The 15,233-nt window shown below is 34.4% G+C and overlaps 2 protein-coding genes across 5 annotated transcripts in view; one reads left to right on the top strand and one right to left on the bottom strand.

The window, feature by feature from the left end:
• The first annotated feature begins 494 nt into the window (after positions 1–494).
• arid6 (AT-rich interaction domain 6) lies at positions 495–8,407 on the top strand. 3 transcript variants are annotated; one of them, XM_084137763.1, is made up of 6 exons: positions 495–794; positions 2,721–2,871; positions 2,958–3,010; positions 4,504–4,601; positions 4,884–5,052; positions 5,169–8,407. In XM_084137763.1, exons 2-6 carry the CDS (start codon positions 2,727–2,729, stop codon positions 6,549–6,551), a joined length of 1,848 nt encoding a protein of 615 aa, XP_083993889.1. In that variant the 5' UTR covers positions 495–794; positions 2,721–2,726; the 3' UTR covers positions 6,552–8,407. The 3 variants fall into 3 exon arrangements, with proteins under 3 accessions (XP_083993889.1, XP_083993890.1, XP_083993888.1); XM_084137764.1 differs by lacking the exon at positions 495–794 and adding an exon at positions 2,146–2,304 and having other exon boundaries at positions 5,169–7,396; XM_084137762.1 differs by lacking the exon at positions 495–794 and adding an exon at positions 2,200–2,287 and having other exon boundaries at positions 5,169–7,396.
• The window catches only part of rtknb (rhotekin b), a 35,160-nt gene continuing 27,315 nt past the window's right edge, over positions 7,389–15,233 (bottom strand). For both annotated transcript variants that reach the window (XM_084137765.1, XM_084137766.1), the window contains one exon: positions 7,389–8,502. In XM_084137765.1, coding sequence (XP_083993891.1) covers positions 8,496–8,502 — 7 coding nt within the window. In that variant the 3' untranslated portion in view covers positions 7,389–8,495. The remainder of the gene's footprint in view (positions 8,503–15,233) is intronic.

Here is a 15,233-nt window from a genome sequence, read left to right as displayed (position 1 = left end):
AAGTCTGCTATGAAAAGTTTCCAAGATTCCATTAGCAAAATATGAGCTCAGTATACATTCCAAAATCAATGTTGCCTACACTTACTGTGTATTACTTTTTGATATAAGTTGCAAAGTTTTGTTTTAAGTTGTTACTTAAATGAGAAAGTGTCCAGAGCTATATATGAAAAAGCAACACCTGAGCAAGACCAGTGTGACGTATAAAACTGATCAATGGTCATACAAAAGGCATTTTCTATCATTAAAAAAAAAAAAGGTAATTTAAGGTTGACTATGTAAATCTGACTAAGACTAAATGTTCATTTTATTGATACAAAACTGCACATTACTGTGGAATCCAGTGTCATTAAAACTTGGATAATGTCGGGGTGGGGACATAATTTCATGTGGTGTTAAAAAGAAAAAGTAATTCGTGAGAAAAATAATGACAAAGTTCCGCTGGGAAGAACAAATCTTGGTGACTAATATATTAACGTAATAATCTCAGAGTAATTGTCAGTGATATTTATACTCAAGTTGGCATTTGTCTTCAGAACAGGAAGAACCTGTCCAACTCAACATTCCAAACAGGAAGACGGTTGAAATGACATTTCAGTGCTAAGTGGGCATGATTTCATTCTCGTGTAGAGAAACGGCATGTAGGCATCACAAAGCGCTTGTGCGAAACAAACCGCTCGCTTAGTTTGCTAAGGGCCGAAAACTTGGCTAAACTTTCTCTGGATTCTACATTCCTCTCTGCTAAGGAGCTATCCAGCAATCCATCATCCCATTGACATAGACCTAAAGAGATACAGGTAAGACGAAATGGATGATCTCTCTCTCTCTCTCTCTCTCTCTCTCTCTCTCTCTCTCTCTCTCTCTCATTGTTTTGGACCCCATTGACTTTCACTGTAAGGACAAAAGCAAATTACTGCAAGTTCTGGTTCTTTTAAATCTCAGAAAAGATAATATACATTGGTAATACACTAAACAAAATCACACTTGATTGTCTTAAACTTTATGATTAAAGATGAATATTATGTAAGACTGTGCTTGGAGTGAATGAGTATCAGTCACTGTCAGTGTCAGATTAGTTAGTTGCCGATGAGACAAACTAATTTTTTGAGTCAAGTAATTGCTTCCACAGCTTTGTTCATGGACATCATTTAAAGGCCTGACAATGTTTGTAGCTTATGCATCACACTGGAGGGATCAGAAACAAACACATAAATGATCACAATTTTACTAAATCCAGAGTTGTTGTTTTCTTTTAAAAACATGAGATTAAAGATTATGAACAAGAAAGAAGGCTGTATTTTTGTGGTGCAAGTTAACTTTCAACGCTTTCCAAACATGCCTCAAGAAATGAGGACAAAAAAAAAATTGAATCAAAGAGGAAGGAAATATGAGAAGAAGTGTCAACAAAAAGAGATTTAATATTGCTGTCAATCCGCATTTTCTTCTTGTACGCAGATAAACATCATGTACGTCACACATGTTTAGATTAGATACAGTCTGTAACAAGTCACGGTACACAGAGTACAGACAGTCAAAGCTTAGTTTATATGTTCTTGATCTGTCACGTTTAAGATATTAATCTGTCGACTTGAGATGGACACACAAATCTTAGGCCAGTGGAAAATAAAAACATTACATTGATTATATCTTACTATTGATGAACTGTTTGAGCTTTGCAGAGTTAACAGGTTAAGGATGGGTTGAAAAAGTTTGTAGGTTCTTTGCATCATTTGGAGAAATTAATTAGACTTACAATTAGGTTATGAATAAGGGATACATCAAGTTTGATTAAGACAAATTTTAACTAGCAGGCCTATTATAATACCATAATTTAAGGCATTAAAAATAACATTTAAAAAAAAAAAAATATATATATATATATATATAGTCAAATATAAGTACAATAAAAATATTTTTGTCTCATGTTTGTCTCTAAATATACACTAAGGTTTGGACACGCTGAATTTGTTTCTCATGAAATTAAAAACCTCTCAATCTTAAAGCTTAAAGGTGCTCTAAGCGATGTTGGGTGACTTCACTTCTTGTTGATGTTTAAAGTATTGTCAAACAAAACGGAGGCTAGCTGGACCCTCCCTCCTCCTCATCCGCACACTAACCCCCCAAACCCCACCCCCAAATCCTTCTTGTCGGTTATTGGCTGGAACAGTTTGTTATGTTTCGTGGTGCAGGTTGGCCCAGTTTGTTTTTGTTGCCGTTTGTGGAGCCTGGGCTGTCTACAGAGACTGCGTTTTTTTTACAGTGTGTTCAGGGGACAGGCAGCTAGCGGATGGTGAGGAGATGTTTGCTGTATGTGACAAAAAATGTTTTGGCCTAAAAAACGCGTGACATCGCTTAGAGCACCTTTAAGCTTAAATGTTTAAAACTAGCTTTGAAGACATAAAATGTGTCCACTTAAGAATTTCTTTGCAAACCTATGTTTTATTATTATTTTGATTATTATACATTTGTTTGATTGGATGATTTGGAGTAGAGAGTGAGGAAGAAACAGCGATCAAGTGTCCAGCATACATGTGAACTTCTTCAATAATGTTAAAAATTAAGTTTGGATTAGAACATAATGACAACGCTCGTGTGATTTCATTGCTTTGAAGACTTTAATACTATTCTAAAATGTGGAACATAATAATAAAGTAAAGGTGTGTCTAAACTTTTCACTGGCAGTGTATCTGGATAATATTAAACATATGATACTTTATTGCCAGGTCAGCATGATGGAACGGGACGGCCCGCAGGAGAGGAGCTCAGAACTGGGAGAGGAGATGACAGAAGAGAGATTCCTCAAAGACCTCTACCTCTTTATGAAACAGAGAGACACACCAATTGAGAGAATACCTCATCTTGGCTTCAAACAGAGTGAGTGAGAGAGACAAGTAGTGAACATATGTTTAAAACAAGCTTATTTCAGAGTATTAAAATCTAAATTTTCTTTCCCTTTTCAGTCGATATGTTCCTAATGTACAAGACCGTAAAGGATCTAGGAGGCTATCAACAGGTAAACAGATATTTACACTGAAGACAACTTCATCTTGGACTTTCATAAATGTCATGAAAAGTGATTCCAGCTAAAGCAGTGGTTCTCAACTTTTTTTGGGCCAGCGCCTCCTATCCATTATCCAGGTCCCTTGCGTATTTATGAATGAACGACTCGTTTTAAAATCTTCCCGGTCTATAGACATTTGTTAAGACATCTGCTTTAAACATTTCAAACCTCATGATAACTTCATGAGGTTCTAAAGCTAGCTAATTACTCCTGGACAGCAATGCCATAGAAATATACAGAGCGACCGCAAAAACGGAAGTTCAAAGACAATATTCTAAAGATGGCGGCGCCCTCGTTTCTCTGGCGGTCTAAGGTCTATACAGTCATTAAAGCGGTAATGTTTGCACTTAGGTTTTATTACGCATTTAGGAGAGTATTGCAAGAAGCTGCTTACATTAACCTTACTTTCTGAAAAAAATAAATACAATCATGATTTTTCATGAATAATTATGTTAGAATTGTAGGCCTAAAATACCTTGGTATCAGCATGTTTTCATCAATGGTATAATTAATACAATTACAATTAATTTGGCTTGTCATGATTAATTTGTGTTCAGTAAAAAAAAAAAAAAAATTCTAACAAGAATAAACACATATGAACAATTAAATTATTATTGTATTATGAATTATTTGTAACTATCTTGAAACTATCCAAGCAGCATTTCGCGCTCAGATGTGACGGCGGAATTAATACATTACCAAAATGTGATTACAGAATATATTTAAATTATCCATCAAATTGTCATTTTCTCCTTACAGTCTTGCGAGTTAACAATAATGCATGACCAATAAATTACTTGGTGAACAAAGAAAACATTTTGGCATTAGTCATTGGCATTAGTTAATGCCTAAAAATGTAAAAGTTTTACCTTATAAATAGAATTTAGTTTAATTACTTTTAAAATTCGTTGCCGGAGTGAACGGGAACATGATTTATTGAAAATATTTGAAAATATATAAGTCAATACTTTTTTAATGGCTTGTCAACTTTCCATTCCTCCGCTGCGTGATTCTAGTCAGCGCGAAACACATTTTTGAGCACGTGAATGCTGATTCTTGTCAGTGCTGGATTCTAGTCAGTGCTTGAGTGCTGGTCTATGACTGGAAAAATAATAGAGTCGTTGCAAAAGAAATGACACATAGCTTACATGTCGCATTAAACTGGCAGATTTTAGAATGTTGTAGGCAATTATTTTGCAAGTAATTACATGTTTAATTTTGTCTTGTCTGGATCTTTGGTGTAAACTCGTGAACGCCCCCCCTTTCAAAAATCTTGCTTCCAACACCCCCCGTTGTTCTCTGAACGCCCCCGTTGAGAACCACTAAGCTAAAGTGTTTATTTACGCAAAAACCACAACGGCTATATACTGTAATTATTTTTTGCAATGTTTAGTTGACTTTCATTTGCCAGCAAGAAATAAACACGTCCCATGTGTGATCTCCAGGTTACTACGCAGCAGTTGTGGAAGAAAGTTTACAACATACTTGGAGGAAACCCACGCAGCACCAGTGCAGCCACCTGCACTCGTAGACACTATGAAAAGTAAGTGCATGTAACCTTAAGGCCAATTCACACTACACCGACAGACGGCAACAGACACTTTGTCAGGTTTGAACATGCTGAAACACCATTTGCCACTCATAGAATGCCTGAGAAGTGACGTGCAGTAATCTGGTGACTGTCGCCGTTGGTCTGCGTCTGTCAGTGAAGTGTGAATTGGCCTTTCTACAGCAGCTGCTTACATTTTTTATAGTAAAAAACATTTAATTAATAATATAATTATTCAAAAACATTTTAGTCACAAACCTCTCTTTGTCCAAACAGGCTACTTCTACCTTTTGAGTGTCACCAAAGTGGATACAGGGACGATATTGTCTTCAGGACGCCTCGATTACAAAAGCACTTCCACCCCAGCAGTTTCAACGACTTTGAGCATGAATACCCCAGGATTGGCAAACGGGCAGATTTCCGACACCTCCCGGCATTCCCTCAGGTATGACATCTTAAAAGCATAATATATAAAAAAAAATTCTCACAACAGCATTCTAGAAATGGAAAGGTTTTATGAGAGGATTAATCAAATGCTACTCGTTTATTTTTCCTCTCAAGACCTCTCCAAACATGTTAACGGAGCATCAGAGGCCGATTTTTAACATGCCTTTGAACGTTGCTCCATACTTCCCACACGGAAGTACATCTCTACCCAATTATATCGCTCTTCGAGAATCTACACGGGCCCAACTAAGCCTCAATCTTTCTCAAGACCTTCCCCGAAGGCCTGCCTCATACTTGGACACGTCCTCTGTGGAGGTTCAGATCTGCGAACAGCCACTTGGTAGGCTACGCCACCTGGCTAAAGAGTACAAGTCATCAACCGGTTTGGAGGAACCCCTTAACCTCAGTCGGAAAGAAAACAGTCTTGAGACACTGAGTGACACACCATCATCTTTCGGCCCACCTCCCTCTAAAAAGCCCAAGTTCCTCAACGAAGCCTCCCCTCTTTACCCTCCAAGGGGTTTGACGACCGAAGAAGGAGCAGAACAAGGGGAAACAGTGGATGAAACTTCCTCAGGAGAAGGAGAGGCAGGGACTGTCCAAGCAGGACCGAGCCCAGTGATGGCTGAGGTCATTGATCTCACGTCCTCTTCCAGTGCCAATCCAGTCCCACGTAGAGCGAGTCCTCCTTCAGTGAATCTATTCAATCGTAGAGTGAATTACTCCGAAGCGCTCTCTATGAAAGCAAGGGAACGAGACCAATACACGGACTGGTTGAAGCAAGAGTCTTCTGGTGCAACTACACCTAAGTTAGGAGGGATCTTGAACCAAAACAGTACCCTTGGACACCCACCCCTGGATGTCAACGGCAAAATGGAGATCCAGATTCCTCTAAAGGTTCTACATGAGCTCATTAGGAGAGGACTGGTTTCCAACCAGGCATTTACGGGAAACGGGCCTGTTTCTCAAGGCCCAACCAAAGCTGAAGCACAACCCGAGCACAAGTTATACATGCGATCACGCTCAGATACATCCGAGAGTTCCAGCACATGCGAGGAGCCAACCAATTTGAGACTGAAGAGCCCTTTCAGAAACCTTTCTGATACTATCCCTCAAGATAACGGTATAAAGAAGCACAGACTCCTTGGAGGCAATGGCATCTCAGCAGAATCAAATCTCCAGATGATGAACTCTTTCTATGTAAACAACTCTCTCAAGCACTCTCTGGACAGGGATATACACAAGCCCTCTCAACCTAAACAGGCACACGTTCCTATGACATACAACCATGAAAGCATGAGCCCCAGACTCCGCAGTTACAGTGAAGACACTCCACTCTCTTTGACCATGAAACCTGGAAGAAAGTCAGAGAAAGTGATGGCAACATCTAACATTGCGACAAAGGATATCTCGCCTTCACCAGCTTTGACATCAGACCACCTCAAATTCCTTCTGGCAAACATGCCCTATAGACTGGAAAGAGGGCAGACATTTTAAGAATTTGCAGTTCTTCACCTTGGCTAATGTCGTAATCTTGCCAAATCCGACTCTTGCATTGCATCACTCAAGGATTTCTGAAAGGATGAACTGAAAAGAGAAATGTTGAGCATGGACTTGACAGATGTTTTTCAGTGATTAAACCTTTTGTATAAAATGTATATAAACATGAAAAGGGTCAGCTCAGGGAAAAAAGTTTGTTTTTATGTTTAGTCTGTAAATACCCTTGATTTGTAAGACTGTTCAAATAAGCAACGCTACATTTTTTAAAACTTTATGAAGAAGCACCGATACTTTGGCAGCAAAGCATAGAACTTTTTTTAAAATATTTTTTATATTTCATTTTTTAAAATGTATATATAATCCTGATCATTTGTTTTTGTCATTTTATTTTGCAATTCTTGTTATTTCTTTAATGGCAAAGAGAGTTTAAATAAATGGTTTTTAAGAATAATTCTAATAGTTGTTTTTTTGTTTTGTTTTTTTTACAGTACAATATCACACATAAAATCTGCTCCCGAATAAATATCAATATAATATAATGTTACAGTTGAGATGTCCAAATGATTTCCAAGGAGCAAACATAGAATGACTCAAGTCTAAACCCTTTAGATTAGGTGTTGTGATTGTCTCCATTGCTTTTGTACTGATTATGAAACTCTTAAGATACAGTACCTCTGAATTTCTAGGAATTTAGGTATCATGTACACAAGTTGTTTTACTGGTTGCACAGGAACCAACTAGAATATCATGCACTCAGCTCTCGATGCATATCCCCCTTCACACATAACTTCCTTCACACATAAGCCAAATCAAATACACAGCCACAAATAAGGGTTGAGTTTTTCTAAAGATTCATTTTATTATCATGGCACTATCAACACAATTTGAGACCATAATTGTCACATAAAGAAACAACAGATTCATACCTATTGTCAATACAGCTGACCTTTCCAGCTATCACTGACAACTTGTTATTAATATTGATGAATCCAAAATCAAAATCCAATAAAATTTAGTGTTGGGGTTACGGTCATATTGATTTGAAAAGGTGTTGGTAGGTTGATTTGACATTATGTAAATAAAAGTGAATGCTTTTGAATTTGCTACCTGTCAAACAAACGTTTGACGTGAGATTTGGTTGCTCAAATTCCGTATAATGGGCCTTGGGTGATTTAATAACTAGCCAAAAAAAACAAAACTTTAATCTGCCAAACTCTTGGCATGCAGGATTTACATAGCTTGTAGAAAGTAAAACTGTTTTCAGCTAATTCTACAGGAAGGTGAGTGATCCTGCAGAGGATCAAGTTAAATAACCAATAAGGGCCGTCGAATCAAACATAGTGCTCAGTAATGGTCTGGCTCTTTAAGAAATTTGCACAAAAAAAATTGATGCAGTACATGTACAGTATGTTTTTCAGACCTTAACAATTGTAAACTGAGAAATAACTACATTATAAGAAAACATTTAAAAAGCTTTTATAACATAACCCTATTTTAAATGATTATACAGGAACATTCTTATTTTTTTTTCACTTCAAATTTCCTATGTAGCTGTGTGTGCAAGTTTATTGTCTGTTGTAACACTCCACAATAACAATGTCAAATCAAACATCAGTTAATTAATTAAATAACTAATTGATTGATTGATTGATATTGATAAATTGATTGATTGATTGATTGATTGATTGATTTTTGTAAGTCGCGACATAACTAGTGGGATAAAGTACAGTCATCTAATATAAGGGTTAATTCTGTGATCATGACAAACAGTTTTAAGCCAATAAGGTATCTGGTTATGAAGAAATTATGTGTGCATTTTGAATTTGGACAAATAAACAGGCCTATAAAATTTCAACAAAATAAATTCTGCACGACTTGCTGTTTTGGGGTGTGTTGAGCTGTGCACAAAACAGGTTTTTTCTTTATTCTTGTTCCATCCTTTCAGTAACTGAAACAAAGAAGCAGAGAGAAAGAAGTGTGAATAAACAAATTAATTATATTGAAAAATTTGTGTTGTCTGGCACACATCTTGCATTAAGGGGAAATTTAAACCGGAAAAGTCACTCTGTGTGAGGATTTTTTTTTTTTTTTTGAACCTCTGCAATTCACTCTGGCATTGTGTATTTATGGCAGTGTTTTCGGGCGGAATTGTGAGAGATGGGGCTGGAAATGATATGTATACGATATATTTGGGTTAATTTTCTCGCCTAGGGTCCCACAATCTTTCATAGTGAAAACGAATTGAGTAAATTAAATTCTCTGATAGAGGTCGACCAATATAGTGTTTTTGCCGATTAACAGCTTTTGAACTTGGCACTGAAGTCAACATGAAATCAAAATTAACCTTGTATACTTTCTTAGTACAAGTCCCTGATGTTGTGGATGATTTTTCAATTTAACTTATTCTGAAGACATAAAATGGTTTGTTTTTGTAATCTTGCTCTGAAATTAAGCTCAAGCCAAAAGTATGGTCATGCTTCATTTCAAATCTGAGGATGATATATCTAAAACAATGTATTCTGTGAATAATTTCATAAAATCATGTCGTGTGTTTAGAGAGGTGGCTGATAAGATGCTAATGAAATATTTATTGACCTTTTAAACACCCATTTGCAATCTATTGTCAAATGTCTGGGGAGGAGAACTGCTCCATTCTTGCTCAGTTGTTCTCACTCAATGAACCTTTCACACCTCTGTTATATAACCGGTATGAGACATAATCTTCATTATTCTTATATTGTTATTCCTTTGATTGTATTCGGCCATTATTAGCCTTTATTCTGGCTTGCCCATCAACACCTCATTCATCCCACTATACATAAATCCACCTATTATCCAGTCTTTCAATAAATAAAAACAAAAAAGTATTTATGGGACTTTATGTGAATTCTTTTAACAAAATAGATCGTGAAATAATAGAATATAGCTCCTGGCGCAACAGATGCATTAGAGCTGTAATTAGCATCGATCTACATAACACAATTTAAAAGATTATTACACTTTCACTCAAAACTCACTTTAACCAACAGCCAAATAGCCATTTTTTTTAGTAAACTCACATTTGATCGATTCAAATCTTGGTGTATAAAATAAAGTCCCACCCTACATTTTTTCTTGTTGAATATCCTTTCACTTGGCAAAACATCACATAACTGAAGTAAAATGGGCTGCATGTTCGATTCACGTGGACTTTAACCATTTACACACTTAATTATAATTAGTGACTGACTGGTTGAAGCTATAACAGTTCACTTGTGTAACAACTGCAAACCTTGTAGAAGCTGAACATTCACAAGAGAGTTTACTATATTTAAGAAAATACTTGATGAATACTTAGAATTAAGAAAATACTTAAATGTGTAAAATGATTTTTTTTCCCTTTAATATATTTATTTTTAAAAACTATAGCGTGCAATTGACAAAAAAATATCTGCTAGTTATTGCATGAAAGAGGAAGTTTGAGATGAGTACGTTTTGTTTATGTTTTTGAAAGACCTCTCTAAAAATGTGCACACCCCTGCATTTATTTGATCAAAATACAGTAAAAACTGTAACATTGTTAAATAAGATTGCAATTTAAAATAACTGTTTTGTATTTTAATATATCTTAAAGGAATTTTATTCCTGTAATTGCCATTAATTTAATATATTCCTCACATGATCCTTCAGAAATCATTCTAATACGCTGATTTCATGCTCAAGAAACATTTCTAATATTAATAATATATCTTTATATATATCTTTAATATTGTATTTTTGTGAAAAACGTGATACATCTTTTTTCTGGATTATTTGATGAATAGAAAGTTAAAAAAGATGCTTTTATTCGAAATACAAATATTTTATACCATTATAAATGTCTTTACTGTCACTTCTGAACAAGTTAATCTTAAAATCTTACTGACCCCAAACTTTTGAATGGTAGTGTACACAGTAACACAAACTGACATAAATGTGCATTTTCGCAGCTAAGAAACATTCATAACAATTCCTTAATCAGATCAGGAATGCCCAACATGAAGATCAACAAAAAGCATGGTCAGGTTTAATTTATCCATAACTTACTCATGCTATAGTACATAAAAGTCCCCAAAAGTCCCCAGCGACACTGACTCAGGATTTTCGGGTAAATTAAAACACACAAGTGTGTAGACGTGTGAAACAGCAGCCCATAAACACCCACACGTTGCACATAGTAATTAAAAGAGTAGAGCAGGTGGTGGCCACAGGAATGTCACCCATCTGCACTGGCGCATATATTCAATGCAGATGCAGCTAGTACTTTCATGAGATTTCACATTTCCCAATTACAATCCATCTTCTCTCTCTAACCTCAAGAAAGAATGGTTGTCAATCGTATGACAGGAGTAAACAGGCACATGGCAAGTGTAACTGCAACTTATGTTTTTCTTTGTTATGTGGAACATAAAAAATATATATTTTGAAGAATGTCGGTAACCAAACTATTTTGACTAACCACTGATTTGCAATGTATGAAAAAAATGTGGCATAACAGAGCCAACCCTTTAACACCCATCATTAATCTCATGGCATTATTTAATTGTAATTGCAGTGTAAATGCATTCATGCCACCTCTGGGCTGCAATAAACTATGGAAAGCTTGTTTCCACCACGGAATAAAACGATTTAAAAGATAATTGCGATCTCAGAATTGTGTGATGTAAACTTGCAATTGTGAGAAATAAAGTTAGAATTGCGATATATAATCTCGCAATTTTTTTCTCGCAATTATGACTTTTTATCGCAATTGCGAGTTTTCATCTCACGCTTTTCTCAGAATTGTGAGAAAGAGATATAAACTCGTAAATTGCGAGTTATAATGTCCAATTCTGAGGAAAAAATACTGACTTTTTTTCAGAATTGCAAGTTTACATCTCACAATTCCTGACTATAACTAGCAATTGGGTGTTATAAAGTAAGAATTGCCTGAAATAAACTCGCAATTGAGAGTTATAAAGTCAGAATTACCTTTTTTATTTTTGATTCAGTGGTGGAAACAAACTTAATAAAAAGTCTGTAAATATATGAATAGTTCAGATGCAAAAGCCTCTAAGTGCCATCTGAAATTTTCTTCTAGAATGATCATTTTTATCAAGCTTGTATATTTAAGTTCAATAATTTCACTTAAATGGCAATGCAAATTACCTATTGTCATTTAAGTTACAATAACTTAAATATACTTAACTTAAATATACAAGCTTGATAAAAATTATCATTCTAGAAGAAAATTTCAGATGGCACTTAGAGGCTTTTGCATCTGAACTCTTCATATATAAATACCAATTCAGATGCAGGTTCTGAAAAAAAAACCTTGATGTTGAATCAAATAAAAATAATTCTTTCTAAAGCAACTTTTTGTAATGTCTATTTTATTGCAAAAATTCTCAGCCAAAATTGATGTGGAATTAATTTTTGCTTAATTAAATTAATTAATCGGCACATCATGTATTTAACTAGATAAAATAAAAAATGAATCACTTGACAGCCCTAATAAGAAATAAAACCAACTAAAACTAAAACTCGTATAAAAACAAATTAAATATATTTTTAACTAAATGACAAGAACACATAACAAAATTACTAAACATTAAACAATAATTAACATGAAAATATAAAAATAAAAGCTAATTCAAAATATTAATAAAACTGTAAAATAAATAAATAAATAAATAACACTGGAGTAAAAAAAGCCTACAATAAACACCCCACCACACTCATACTATACAAAAGGGGCATTACAATTAAAATAAAATAAAAAATGTTTCCAAAAATATTTATGATATACCAAGTAATTTTGCTTAGTCATTTTATGCTTGAATTCTCCAGTAACAAAAACTAATAAAATAATAATAATATTTTGTATTATTATTATTATGAATGTGACTGAATAATTTAATGTCTGCAGTTCTCTGCTTTAGGATCGCACACAATCCCAACCCTTCGCTAGTGACCATTGCGAGCTGTGACATAAAAGTCACCAGACAGAAAAATAATAATAAAATTTACACCTTTTTATAAGGTGTTTATATATATATATATATACATACTGTATACACAATTCACAGTGTATATGTGCTTTAGCAAAACACACATCCCAACAAAGCTCACTTGTTAATATGTCATGTACTGTAGACTGAGACAGACTTGTTTGTTATCAGCAGTCCCATCAAGTACGAGGATATTTAAACCCATAAATCATCACTCATCACTATGTCTATATACATGAGAGTGAACCAGAGTTGTGTGCCAGAGTTTGAAGTGTGAATGTGACACCACACCCACACTTTTATAGTTGTATAGTTCAATCATGTGATTCTTGTCTAAGCGTGTTATAGGCCTACACTGCATAATCGAGCATTAACCGATTATTTTGATCAATATCATAATCACGATTATTTTACATGATTATTGGTGGGCGATATATGATCAGTCTTATTTCACGGTATGAGACATTTTAAATATGAGTGAAATTTCACAGTTATCGATACTTCATCAAAAACTACTACTAAGTTAATTGAAAGTAAAAAGTCCTCAAAACAGAAGACAAGTAAACAGTCAGCAATACAATAAGAACAAAGAAACCAATTACAAACAAAACAGACAGATTTAACTGAACAAAAATACATTCAATAAACGATGTACTAACAGTATTCAGATAAGTAATAGCCTACAACACAAATTGAATAAAACAAATGTAAAATGACACTGCATTTTCTTACTGTATAATTAAATACTGATTAAACCTTATTAAAGCTACTTAATTTATTTAGTCAATTTAAGTGAAGGATTTTCCTTTGTCTTTTGTTGTTTGATTATCAGTTAGGCTGTTGTCACTTTATGACTGAATGCATGGATGCAATCTACTGTTACACGTGTTTTCTTTCTTAACTTTATTTTTAAAGAGACAGGATGATACAAATAGCAGGTGGGAATTGTAGGACTGATTTTCGTAGAACTACACAAGGGCAAAGAGCCTTTTCTGTAAAGGGCTCCCAACTCTGGAACATGTTGCCAAATGAGTTTACATACACTGTAAAAAATTAAACCGTGATTTTTACCGTAAAAATCCGGCAGCTGTGGTTGCCAGTACTTTACCGTCAAAAATACGGTAGCAACGTTATTGGTTTTACAGACTTAACTTAAAATTTACAGCAATAAACCGTAATTAATTATCTGATATAATGTGAATTTAACGTCCTATTGAAGTATTAATATCTGTTTTGTACCATTGTAATACACTGATAACCAACAATCACAGCAGTGATGAGAGTCACATGATCAATTAAAGCTCATCACAAGCAGCTCTTCCACAAGAAATGTAATACTAATATAATAGAAGCTGTACAGTGTCATTCACACAAACATTAAACACCATCATGGTAACACACATGAAATTTTAAAAATGCAATAAACATTAATTTAACAACATTAAATGTAACATAAAACCCTAATGTACATAACTGATTAGAACAAACTTAGAAAACTATGAAGAAACATAGTTATTTTAACAAAGATAGATCAAATGTGAAGTGTCACGCAGGGAATTTTGGGAATGTCAATTTATGGTTCTTCACTGTAAATTATACAATGAGTTGTTCTTTTTCACTTTCAAAAACTGTAAATTTAACGGTATTTTACAGTAAACTTACATTAAATGTACATTAGATCTATCACAGTTATTTACCGTATATAGTACGGAAACTTTCTGTTAACCAATTAACAGTTTTTCACTGTAGCATTTTTACAGTCTTTTAGTACGTGAAATAAAGTCTTTTACATTGAAGGTAAAGCGGTGGTTTAAAATAAACCAGAACTGCACGTATATTTAAATTTAATAATAAATATTTGTTTTAATTAGTTATTCATGCCAGGGTTGGAAGCATCCTTAAAATAGGTACAGGTCATTTAGGTTTGTTTTTGTATGCAGGGCCGTAGCTAGAGGATTCAGGGCCCCCTGAAAAAATATTGATGTGGGCCCCCACCACCCTCCACCAATATCGTATACTGTACAATAGATGAGCATGGAGGCCCACATATAACAGAAGAAGGTAAAGTTGTTGTAAAACCTTTATTTTAAAAGTTAAATTTATATAAAAATTACAACTAATAAAAGAAATTGTTAAATAATAATAAAACCAATTTTTTAAAAAGTAACAGCAAAATAATGTTTTTTCCCCCATCAGTCTGTTATAATTCATAAATCAGAAAGTAAACATTTATAAATTGACAAGCCCTAACCCTAACCCTAAATTTAAAAAATAAAGTCATTTATTGTCTTATTTTTTAATAAAGATAATATTATTAAATAAAGCTAAAATGTATTCATTCAAGTGCAGTGTGTACTCATGTTTTATTGATGTAATAAATACACCAAATACAACATCTGTTCAAGTTATTGTAACTTGTTACAATGTGTCTCTTTTGCATTGTCCCTGATAAATAAACAAATAAATAAAATAAATCATCAGCCGGCAGGTCAGGTGCATAATGCAATGCGTCGTGACTCGTGTCAATTTTTTAACTCTATTTACAATAGTGTAAAAAGACAGAAATTTTGACCATGTAATCATTCGGTCGATTGTGGAGCGCACCGATAATGATGAGTGACAGGACCCGGCAGGCTGTAGACGGTAGTTTTCTTATTCACAGCGAAATAAC

Source organism: Abramis brama (genome assembly GCF_963993115.1).
Source record: "Abramis brama genome assembly, chromosome: 15".
NCBI lineage: Eukaryota > Metazoa > Chordata > Actinopteri > Cypriniformes > Leuciscidae > Abramis > Abramis brama.
Note: the sequence above shows the minus strand (reverse complement) of the source record. Positions and strands in the feature narration are given on the sequence as shown.